Below are 13,104 nucleotides of genomic sequence, written 5' to 3'. Positions count from 1 at the left end.
AAATTTGTCTTTCACGTTGTGTATAGGAATTAACTCAGTAGACTTCTTAGATCTGACAATCTATATAGAAGACAATACACTTAAGACCAAAACTTTTTTCAAAACAGTAGACTGTAACAATTACTTACTCAACACCAGTTGCCACCACAAAAATTGGTTAAAGAACATACCCCCAGGACAGTTTCGCAGAATTAGGAGAAACTGTAGCGATGATAATGTCTATAGGGAGCAATCCAATATACTTAAAAACCGCTTCATTGCTAAAAACTATGATAACGACAAAATGGATATAGCAATAAGAGATGTAGGGAAGCTCAAACGTAGTGAAATCCTTAAAACGAATCCACCAAAGCCCAAAGAGGAGTTCAGCATAGCTTTTTTAACACAGTACAGCCAAGATGCAGGAAGCATACAACAAATTATGAATAAACACTGGCATCTCCTACAAGGAGACCCCACTCTGAAGGATTATCTTACAGGGAAGCCGAGAGTCATCTATAAGAGGGCTGACAATATCAAAAGAAGGTTAGCACCAAGCCTTTTTAGGCCAGAAAATAGTGCAACAGGCCATGATCCCAACTGGCTACAAAAAGTAAAAGGTTTCCATAGATGTAATTCTTGCAAAGCATGCAAACAAGGAACCAAAGAAAAAATTCAGTTCATCTCTAAAATAACAGGAGAACAGTTTAAAATCACCAGTTTTATCAACTGTAAATCAGAATTCGTAGTTTACCTTTTGAATTGCCCCTGTGGACTCCAGTATGTAGGACGTACCAGTAGACCACTACGGGTACGCATTCTGGAACACCTAGGGAACATTAGACGCAAATTAATGACACATAGCGTCTCAAAGCATTTTGCACTGCATCACCAAGGAGACCCATCAGGCCTTGAATTCAGGGGCATCGAAGTAGTCCCCCCTCATTGGAGGGGAGGGGACAGACTGACATCTCTATCGCGAAAAGAAACTTTTTGGATATACAAACTGAAAAGCCTGGCACCCGCAGGCCTTAACGTAGATATAGACATTGCAGCCTTTCTTTGAACACACATTGATCTGTTTCCATTCCCCCTTTTTAAAAAGCCATTTTTAAAAGCCATTTTTAAAAGCCATTTTTAAAAGTCTTTTTTAAAAAATCATTCCAGAAGCATGTCCAAACATACACTGATTCCTCTCCCATCCCATTTCGTATAGGGGAGTGCGTATCGTATATGAATCCACCTTGAACCTGCCCTCGAGGACCAAAAGTGATGCACATCATCAGGACAACTAATGAACTCACTCTGTATGAAACTGCAAGCAGATTTGAAGTTAGAAACTAGCAACGAATAACCCTGAACATCTTTTAAGTTTCAAAGACTTACTATTAGAAATGACAATGTCAATGTAATTTCCACACACAGCCACATGGTGGCACCATGGCTTAAACCATGAGAAAGTTTTTATCAGACTGCAAATCCTCTAAGTGTGAAGTGAAACACAGAGTTACTCCAGCTATCTGAATGAACACTCGAATATTTGTTTTTTTGATCCACTATTTCCTAAGAGCTATGCGATCCATTAAATGATGTCTAGTTAGCTGAACGAGCACTCCAGGGTTCTCCATCCTAAGGATTGAGCCACATTAGGTTTTAACTGTGTATGTATACTTATTCTTACCCTTCCAAGGAAGGAAAGGTTTTTAGATGTTCCCTGAATCATTTCAAATGTGACTGCCAAATCATTAGGTTCTTAACCCTTTTTCCTTATTTTTTAAGATACCTTTCTAATATACCACTCTTTATAACCATTCGAAATGTGTTTTGTACAAATGTAGGGCATACTGCCCCCAGTAAGAAATATGTTTTTGCAATGTCAAAGTAAATGTAATTTTCACGTTTGGCCACATGGTGGCACCAATGTATCACGAATGACTCTAACTAATAGCAAAAAAAGTTTAAAAGAAGTGACTCACGGAGGATTTTAATGGTTCCTAAACATTGTGATTATTTTGAAAATACTGTTCCCACCAGATAGTCGCGTAATTGAAAGAAAAACTAAGTCTGTTTGAACACCCATTTTTAATTAGTGCTGGGTAAAGAGCATTATGCAATTTCCACTATGCAATTTTTATTATGCAATCTCTTCTTACAAAGTTGAAATCCACCATCCGGTTACCATAAATACTAAGGGCTAATAACGGCAACACTTATAAAGACATAAAATAGTCATTTTTACTCCGTTTTAATTTTAATCAGAAACAGGTGATCAACCAATTAACTAAAGGCGGATACCTATATATACAGCACACAATGAGCATCCGGCAGGAACCTGACGAAGCTTATTGCGAAACATGTTGTTCCCTGCCGGAGCTCATTGAGAGAGGGACCCAGCACACTACAGGACATCCGGTGCAGATCCCCCCTTCCGGTTCCACTGCCGGACGCGCCAGTGGGAACAAGAACGGAGGAGGAGACTGTGCAGGAGTGTACCGAGCGGCTGAGGCTGGGCCATTTTATCTGACTTCAAGTGTGAGTGTAGTCCCTGTGTTTACTTTATTTCATTTTATTTCATTGTGTTTTATTTTATTGTATTTCATTGTGTCATAGATTGTTCTATACATTTTATGGTTCACCACATGTTTGCATTTCATATGCTTATGTCTCCACTGTATACCCATTAAAGACCTTTTTTATTGTTGTTAACCCTTGTTGGCATACACTCCTTTTGGTCATCTGGGAAACGGGGAGAGGAGACACTCACACACTACACCCATCGGGGGATAATTCTGCTGAGACAACCCAGACACCATCCATACAGGACATCACCCTCTGAGAACAAGGACTCACATCAGGCCGTGTGAGTTTTATGTATATTGAGACTCCAGCATATGAGTCTGTAATAAATCCACTACAGTCAGCGTTGAGGGAGAGACACCACACAAGCCCGTGTGAGTCACTGAATCCATAATTTTATGTATTCTTTGATTAGTTAAAGTGGAAAAGCAATTATCAACCCCTCCAGCATTATCCTCCTCCTTGCTCCCACCCCCCACCCACCCCCCCTCCCCCCCCCCTCTTCCCCCATCCCCCACATGTGTATCTAATACACTGAGATTTTAATTCTTTTTTTATCCATATCCTTTTATTTTCATTCGGTTCCATCGACATCGGGAGGCCCATGAGGTTTGCGCTGACTATCTTCACACTATAACTGCCACGCTAAGAAGGAGACGGGATTCCCTTCTCCGAAGTCAAGCAGCAACCAGGAAATCATCAAAAAAGGGCCAGTATATATTTTATATACTCTTTTACACTTCATACACAATCACATATCTATATCTCAATTTATTTGAATAGTTTAGGCGTTGCAGCACTTTCTCCGCCACAAATCCTAGGGAGCGCCCCAGTTCAAACAACCTCCAAGCTGGGTAGCTTGCCCAGAAAGTATTTGAGGGTGAGACAGGAAAGGTGAACTTTGCGCCTAGACTCTAGTGATGACCAATCTAGTTCTTTGAGCATTTCGCAGTGATGTGTGTTGTAGTTGCATTGGAGAACAAAACGTCAAATTGAATTGTAGAGGGTGTCAAGTTTGCTAAGGTGGGTTTGAGGAGCCGAGCCATATACTATGTCTCCATAGTCAATAATTGGCATTAGCATCTGCTGTGCAATACGCTTTCTGACCAGGAGACTTAGGGAGGATTTGTTCCTGTAAAGTACCCCTAGTTTGGCATAGGTCTTGGTTGTCAGGGTATCAATGTGCATCCCGAATGTTAAGTGGGAGTCAAACCATAAGCCCAGGTATTTAAAACTAGTGACTGGTGTTAGGGTGGTTTTAGCGTTGGTTCTAATCAGGAGCTCAGTCACTGGAAGCTTTACAAATTTAGTCTTGGTCCCAAATACCATTGTTACCGTCTTGTCAGTGTTTAAAAACAGTTTGTTTTGGGAAATCCAGTTTTCGAGTCTCAAAAAGTCAGACTGAAGTATGTGTTGAAGGTCAGAGAGGCTATGGCTGTGTGCATACAGGATTGTGTCATCTGCATACATGTGTATTGAGGCTTCCTTACAAGCTGTGGGAAGATCATTAATGAACACTGAGAAGAGTAGGGGCCCCAGAACAGAGCCTTGCGGGACACCACAGGTGATATCCAGGGGGTTGGAGTTAGAGCCTGAGATGGACACATGTTGGGATCTTCCTGATAGGTAGGACTGAAACCAGTTTAAAGCATGTTTCCCTATTCCAGAGCTCTGGAGTTTGTTAAGCAGGATAACATGATCAACTGTGTCAAAAGCCTTTGCAAAATCTAGGAATACTGCACCAGTGAGTTGTCCCCGTTCCATTCCGCACTGGATTTCATTGCAAACTTTTAGCAGGGTAGTTACGGTGGAGTGTTTGGGACGAAACCCAGACTGGAATTGGCTAGGGAAATTTGTCTTGGTGTAGAAATCGCTTAATTGGGAGTGGACACATTTTTCCATAACTTTGGATAGAATTGGGAGAAGTGAGATTGGCCTGTAGTTTGAGACAGTGTTTTTGTCCCCACTTTTGAAGATTGGGACAACTCTGGCAGTTTTCCAGGTCTTAGGGATATGGCCTGCAGACAGGATAGAGTTGACTATGGACGCAATTGGTTTGGCAATGGCTGCGGCACCAAGTCGTAGGAACCTAGATTGTAGTAAGTCGGGTCCACATTGGCTGCTTAGTTTTAGTTTGAGGAGCGCTTGTGTAATCTCCTCTTCAGATACTGGGCTAAATTGAAAATTGTGGGCAGTGTTGGGAGGGGGTGGGACTATAGGGGTACTCCCAGGATGAGATTCAGGTTTGGGCTTTGTGCTGCGTTTCGCTAATAAGTTAGTGGCACACCCCACAAAGTAATCATTGAATGCATTTGCAATGTCAGTGGGGTTTGTCAGAGTAATATCCCCCTTAGTGATATTACTTGGTTGTTGAAGGTTAGGAGGCTGGAATATATTGTTGATAACCTTCCAGAAGTTAGCTGGGTTTGATGTATTTTGGTGGAGATTGTCAGAGTAATATTGTGCTTTTGCATACCTTGTTTGCCTTGTGCACACGTTCCGCAGGCATCTGTAGTGATTGAGATCCTTGGTAGTGCCAGTTACTTTGTAGCTTTTCCACAAGGCATCCCTGAACTGGTAGAGTGCTATAAGGTCAGGTGTAACCCATGGAAGGTGGGCACCCCGTACCCTTATTTTGCGTAGTGGAGCATGGGTATCGCAGAGTTTTAAGAACTCGGATTGGAAATAGTCGAGCGCAGAGTCAGGGTCGGGAATTAAATCGATTCTGTGCCATGGGCAGTTGGTAAGGTCATCCAGAAACTGTTGTGGGTTAAAGTTTTTAAATGTTCTAGTGAGGAGAACTTTAGGGCTTGAATGGGGCGGTTTAATTTTCCTTACACAGTACACTATTGCATGGTCACTGAAAATATCAGGAAGGATGCCAGAGGATTGGATTCTGCTGGGGTTTGAGGAGAGAATCCAGTCTAGCAAGGAATGGTTATGCGACTTCAGGTTTATTCGTGTGGGTTGGGAAATGAGTTGTGATAGGTTAAGTGACTTGAGTTGTATCTGTATTTTGTGGTTTTTAGGGTCAAGCCAATTGAAGTTGAAATCCCCTAGAACTAGCAGCTCACTCTTCTCATTCAGAGAGGAAATGGAGGCAAGAAATTGGGTGATATCAGTCAGGGATTGTAGAGGGGCTTTAGGGGGGCGGTAGATGCCAGCAAGCAAGATGGGCTTAGAAAAGGGGAGGCAGATTTTGCCAACTAGAGTTTCAAAAGAGGGTGGACTTGGTGGGCAATGTAACAATGTAAATTGTAAGGTGTCTGCAATATAAAATAACACCCCTCCTCCTCTCTTTGACCTATCTCTCCTAAAAATGGAGTATCCCTGAATGGCGATATTTGCATCAGGGGTTTTAGAGGATAGCCACGTTTCTGTAAGAATGATGGCTTTGGGTTTATGCATAAGGCACCATGCCCTTAGTTCGTCCAGTTTGGGCAGCAGGCTCCGGATGTTTATATGGGCGACAGATAGCCCTTTTTGGAATTTAAAGGTGGAATTCTCAGGGGCATGGGACAGAGCTGAAATGGGAGGACCTGGGTTAGTTTCAATATCACCTGCTAGAGAGAGTAATAGTATGAGTAGAAATTTGGGTAGTTGTTTGCAAGTTGTAAATTTGTGGTGTTTTCCATTAGAGTGAGCAGTGGTTGGTGTGCTGGTTTTTAGAGTTCTCCACCAACATTCAGTAGATAGTGCAAGGCTTTTGAGTAGTCCAGGGTGTATGGTGATGTTGGGTGTGGGCAAGGATGGAGGAGTTTGTAGTGGATAGAGGGAGTAACATCTCCATGAGGCCAGGAGAAAGAAAAAAGTTAGAAGACATAGCAGGTTCATGATGCCAGAGGTAGGCAGTGCTGCAAGGAGCTGTTGTGAGCAGAGTGAGTGTGTGCAGACTAAACAGCAGGGGTGGGCCTGTACCTTTTCAAGTGTTTTGCTGCATTGCAATGCTAGGGTCAATTCAGGGTTTCAGTGTTTTGTGCAGTCAGTTTTGGGAGAGGCTGCAGTGAAAGAAGTTGTAAAGGGTGGGGGGTTAAACTATGAAGGCTAACAAGCATGGGATCATAGTGTGATCTGAATAGCTTACCGTTTGTTGTCTTGAGTAAAAGTGTGTGCAGTAGATCCAGTCCCCAGTCACCTCTAGTCAAACTGTAGTCTAACTGTTTTTATCACCTAAAAAGCTCACTTTAAATGCCTCACTGCCTAATGCAGTTCCTGCCCAATGCAGCTAAGGTGTTAGTATTATACACAAAAAAAGTCACATGATCCTCCCCCTCCCCAATCAGTCAGCTTGTTCCATTTGGTCAATTAACAGCACAGAGTTAAGAGGGAAAAAATAAAAAAAACTTTTTACATCCAAACATACTAACTTATATATCAATTCAACAAGGCCAGATTCAGTCTTATACAGAGGGTTTCAACATCAGGAACATACTTATATATCAATTCAACAAGGCCAGATTCAGTCTTATACAGAGGGTTTCAACATCAGGAACATACTTATATATCAATTCAACAAGGCCAGATTCAGTCTTATACAGAGGGTTTCAACATCAGGAACATACTTATATATCAATTCAACAAGGCCAGATTCAGTCTTATACAGAGGGTTTCAACATCAGGAACATACTTATATATCAATTCAACAAGGCCAGATTCAGTCTTATACAGAGGGTTTCAACATCAGGAACATACTTATATATCAATTCAACAAGGCCAGATTCAGTCTTATACAGAGGGTTTCAACATCAGGAACATACTTATATATCAATTCAACAAGGCCAGATTCAGTCTTATACAGAGGGTTTCAACATCAGGAACATACCTGTGAAGAGAATGCAATTAGATCCATGTCATATCAGCTGAGGTTATTGGTCTTGCATGAAGAAAGTGAGTATATTAACTATATATATATATTAACTGTAGTCTAACTGTTTTTATCACTTAAAAAGCTAGAGATATATATAGTGCAGTAGTTCTTAACTCAAATTTGACTCTTAAGTAGCAGAATGAAAACTCACATTCTCCCAGTGAAATGACAGCAGTATGAAATTATCCTCTCAGGTAAAGTAGTCTGTGTGGTGTCCCTCGGTTAGAGATAAAAATCACACTTAGTGCAACACTGTGAGTTCTTAAAACATAATATATTAGCAGATAAATATTGCACTTACATTTGTGCAATAAGGATAAGGCTCATAAAAATTAAAGGTGGCTTTGTGCTTCTGCTCCTTCTTGCCGCTCGCACACCGTCATGTCACTTCCGTTTCTCGTCCGCGATCGTCGACGTCACTTCCGGATGCGGGTGAACTTAGAATCGGGAGCCGTGGAGACGGGAGTTGCTGCGGAGATTCTGGATAGTATGCAGGGGCTTGCGTAGCCTACTGATGTGTCACTCTTCGCGTTTTGCTTTTCAAAAGCTTCATCAGGAGTATAATCTATGGCGCCTCTCTGGTCTAAATAAATATGCTATACTTCATTGTGATTGGATAAAGTGGGAATTGCTAGAATGCTATTGGTCAATTTATTGCGCTGTGATTGGGTGATAGGGGCTAATAGATAATAATACTACTCTATCTTTTTTTATATAATACAAACAAGTACAACTTTATTAACATTTATACAATCTCATAAAAACTAAAATAAGTTAGTAACCTATACAGAATGGATGAATTAAAACAATTAAATATTTAATATTTTAATATTATAAGAGATAGGGGACTTCCTAACTAGTTGCTATTTAAACTCCAAATAAGTGATCATCAATAAATACAACGGGGATATAAATAGGAAAGGAAGAACAAGAAACAAGAATTAACATTACTCATAAATTATAAAATACATTAATTTTAAATACAAAATAGACATTAACAACAAGGGATACATATTAAAGAACTATAGACACATAAAAGAGTAAATTTAATTTATACCTATAAAATAAATTAATTAAAAAATATTAAAAGGTTAAAACTTGAAAAAAAGTTTTTAATTATTTTTAAATTAATGCACCAATCTCAATATCTACGTTTAACCCCTTTGGATTCAGCGTTTTGAGGCAGTGAATCCAAAAGGTTTCTCTTTTTAACAATTCAATCGCTCTATTTCCTCCTCTCCAATTTTGAGGAATATGTTCTATCCCTTTTAGAATTAGAGCTTTGGGATTGGATTGGTGAAATAAGTTAAAATGTTTAGGGACACGATGTGTGTCCATTTTTCTTCGTATATTCCCTATATGTTCTAAGGCTCTAATTTTTAAAGTTCTAATGGGCTTGCCTATGTATTGTAGCCCGCAAGGACATTCGAGCATATAAATCATAAAATCAGTATTACAGTTTAAAAATTGTTTAATTTTAAATATATTAAATATTAATTAATATTAATAACGCAATAAATTGACCAATAGCATTCTAGCAATTCCCACTTCATCCAATCACAATGAAGTATAGCATATTTATTTAGAACAGAAAGGCGCCGTTGATTATACTCCTGATGAAGGTTTTGTAAAGCGAAACGCGTAGAGTGACACATCAGTAGGCTACGCAAGCCCCTGCACACTATCCAGCAACTGCCCAGCATCTCCCGTCTCAACGGCTCCCGATTCTAAGTTCACCCGCATCCAGAAGTGACGTCGACGATCGCGGACGAGAGATAGAAGTGACGTGACGGCGTGCGAGCGGCAAGGAAGATCAGAGGGTCAAAGCCACCTTTAATTTTTATGTGCCTTATCCTTATTGCACAAATGTAAGTGCGATATTTATCTGCTAATATATTATGTTTTAAGAACTCACAGTGTTGCACTAAGTGTGATTTTTATCTCTAACCGAGGGACACCACACAGACTATCTGAGAGGATAATTTCATTCTGCTGTCATTTCACTGGGAGAATGTGAGTTTTCCTTCTGCTACTTAAGAGTCAAATTTGAGTTAAGAACTACTGCACTATATATATATCTCTATTCTTTACATATGGTGACATCTGCGCTCCCAACAACCCATTGGATACTTGCAAAAAAGAGAACTGGACCATTTCTTCAGAGGGTTGTAGCTGCATTTTATTACTACTATTTATTATTAAACACATTGTACACATTTTTATTTTTAATCACTATTTAGTTTATATCACTTTATTTATTTAATTATTATCATTTTTAAGAGGAGCGCCTTAATCATAATTTTTTTGTAATAATCACCGTTATTGGGTGCCGGTATCCCCATACAATGTTTAAATGTCCTGCTTCACGTGACTAGGACATTTAAATGTATAGGAGATACCGGCAACCCATAACAGGGAAGCAAATGGTCCCTGGACCTGAAATCAATGCGGTTCTGCTCCTTGAGACCCCCTGCTCACATACTGTACACTATAATTAACATTTTTATAAGAACCCTGCGATCGCTTACAAGATATGTACAGGGAGAGGCGGCTCTCTCTATGCAGCTGTCCCAGATCGCACTAAGGAGAATTTTGAGTGAGGCTTGCGATCTTATCACTGCTGACTGCACGGTTTGGGCATTTTCCTGCCTCATGGTTTGAGAGTGGTCACTGAGCTTTCTGAATACCGTGATAACTAAACTGACAAACCATTCAGCGAAAACATGCCAAACCTAGCGATGTAGCAGCAAACTTACCAAGGCTACTAGAATAGGCCCCTATATGTATCAACCTCATCAGTTTGTTCCTTGGCAGGCTCTTTTTTGTTCATTGGGGATGAAAGCTTGAGGCTAATATCATGTTGTGTATTTTTGCTTATTGAGTATAGATATCTGTTCTCAGACCCTTGTCGATTTGTATGTTTAATGATACCACGTTACTAATGCTAAGGTATGGATGCTAATGCAAAGCAAAATGTTTGAAATGTTTCCATAAAATGTAATGTTATAAATATTTGTAATTATTATTTTCTCTTGTCAGATATGGAAAACTGTTTGAAGTGCCCTGAGGATCACTGGCCTAATATAAGGAGAGATACTTGTATCCCAAGAAGTATAGAATTCCTTTCCTATGGGGAACCACTAGGTGGCGGTATTGCAGCCCTTACTGTTTCCTTTTCTGCTGTCACTGTTGCAGTGCTGGTGATCTTTATCAAGCACAAGGACACTCCAGTTGTAAGAGCCAATAACCAGAACCTCAGCTACATCCTTCTTATCTCTCTTGTGCTGTGTTTTCTCTGTTCTCTGCTTTTCATCGGCCGTCCTCTGAAGGTGACCTGCCTGCTACGACAAGTGGCTTTTGGGATTATTTTTACTGTTGCTGTGTCTTGTGTTCTGTCAAAAACCATCACAGTTGTCATCGCCTTTAATGCTATGAAACCTGACAGCAAATTGAGGAGATGGGTGGGAACCAGAGTATCCAGCTATCTAGTCCTCCTCCTCTCACTGGGTGAGGTTGTGATTTGCATTGTGTGGCTAATCCACTCTCCGCCATTTCCAGACTATGACACCAAATCAGAAGTTGGCAAGATGATATTACAGTGTAATGAAGGCTCGGTCACTATATTCTATTTCTCCCTCAGTTATATGGGACTTTCGGCTTTCTCAAGCTTTATTGTTGCATTCCTAGCAAGGAACTTACCAGACACTTTCAATGAAACTCAGTATATCACATTCAGCATGCTGGTGTTCTGCAGTGTTTGGGTCTCCTTTATCCCAGCATATCTGAGCACCAAAGGCAAATACATGGTGGCCGTGGAGGTATTTGCCATCCTGGCCTCCAGTGCAGGACTTCTGTGCTGTATCTTCATTCCCAAGTGCTATATTATCCTAATGAGACCTGAGCTGAACACTAAAGCCCATTTAACCATAAAAATGTAAAAATTATAGTTGGCGTCTTTTTATATACATCTAATATACTCCAAAGAAAGTTATGACATAAAGGAACCAAAATATACTTAATACTAAAGTAAAACAATTTTGATCTATTTCATATTAGGGTTAGTATAATCTAATTTAATTTTGCATTAGAGGGAACTTAATTAAGAATTTTAAACTCTGTACATAATGTTAGAATTGTCCAAATGAACACTCTGTTATTAACACGTTTAGTGCCAGGGGTGTTTGCCACCTGCGATTTGACAAAACTATTCAGCATTCGTTGTTAAGCTTTTCATTGGTATCTCTCGTCTTAGGTTGATTTCAAATCATGTTACCAAGATATGATGTCATAAATATGGGGGTGATGGGCTGTCTATTTAATTTTCATAATATTTTTTCTGGATAATATTGCCTTATATCCCCTGATTATACGGATACTAGGTATGCATAGATTTACTATTCTAACCAACACCGAAAACAAATGAGCAATTTGTGTCACCTGAAACATTTAGGTCTGAATGCAAAAAGATAATTTGATTGTTTTATATAATTGATACAAATTATGATTGTGATGTGATTGTGATGTGATGATTAATATAGCCATTATATAGTAGTAACATAACATATTAGCAAGTCTACTGATATTTGAAATGAATTACATACAAAAATAGAATGAACGAGCACTCACCCTGTCTAACACAATTCAGCTAGAGGTGCTATGATGCTGCAAAATAATAATTAAGGACATACAGCCGAGACCATGGTTTTTCTAACACAAACCAGTGCACTATCGCCAAAAAGACCCAGGTACACCAAGGTACATGCCTTAAACTTGCCTTAAACTAGACCCAGCATTTCTGCATTGACTAATGGCCCATCAGATTAACAGCGGGGGTCCCGAACAGTCCCATTCAAACTGAATGAGCCTGCCAGGGACCCCTGCTGTGTTAATCCGATGGGTCATTAGTCAATGCGGAAATTCCTTAAACTTGCCTTAAACTAGCCAGGTTGCACCCAGCACATACCCAGCATGTAACCGGGCTAGTTAAAGTAATACATGTTGTCTCGTCTGTACTGTACGTTTTGCTTTTTCTCACCAAGTTTTTTCTTTAATGTATAAAAAAAGCAGCAATACAGAAAAGATCAGGACACACAAGGATAGGAAATGTTAGCAGACACACACTGTTATACAGTATGTGTGCAATAGAGCAACGTTTCAAGGCCTTCTGGCCCCTTCATCAGGCTTAATCATAATGTCCATCCAAGGAGATTTAAATAGTCCCTGTGGATACACATGTGCCCCTGATCAGAGTCTCTCTGCACTGTGCAGCCATTACAGTGACGTCACACAGCTGCTGTTGGAGCTGGCTGCACTTCCTATCAGTACACAGACAGAGCATCTGAAGCCTCACAGCAATACTGACAGACTGAACCATTAGGTCGCCGAGCATAGGAGATAAAGGAGCGGACCTGTGCAATGCACTCCAAAAGCAAGAGGGCTAATCCAGTTTGGAATTTGAAATGAATGACGTCACTTAAAGGGATGTGATAAATGACATCAATTAATTAATATTTGCTGTACATATTAGAACTGGATTGTGGGAAATGTATACCTGTATTTAAACACTGATCTTGTATGTTTGATCTCTATACACCTGAAAAAGTTTATTTTTTTTTGCCCTGAAATGTTGTTCTATTGCTTATCTTCTTGTATACTAATAAATGGTCGGAGGACCTTTTTGG

At 40.0% G+C, this 13,104-nt stretch overlaps 1 protein-coding gene across 1 annotated transcript in view; it reads left to right on the top strand.

Moving 5' to 3' along the window:
• LOC142492236 (vomeronasal type-2 receptor 26-like) overlaps window positions 1-13,079 on the top strand; it is a 124,107-nt gene extending 111,028 nt beyond the window's left edge. Inside the window, exon 4 of the mRNA XM_075594905.1 lies at window positions 10,463-13,079. Within this exon, the coding sequence (XP_075451020.1) occupies window positions 10,463-11,361 (899 nt within the window). The 3' untranslated portion in view covers window positions 11,362-13,079. The remainder of the gene's footprint in view (window positions 1-10,462) is intronic.
• The last annotated feature ends 25 nt before the right edge of the window (window positions 13,080-13,104 follow it).

Source organism: Ascaphus truei, chromosome 4, assembly GCF_040206685.1.
Source record: "Ascaphus truei isolate aAscTru1 chromosome 4, aAscTru1.hap1, whole genome shotgun sequence".
In the NCBI taxonomy this organism is placed as follows: domain Eukaryota; kingdom Metazoa; phylum Chordata; class Amphibia; order Anura; family Ascaphidae; genus Ascaphus; species Ascaphus truei.
Note: the sequence above shows the minus strand (reverse complement) of the source record. Positions and strands in the feature narration are given on the sequence as shown.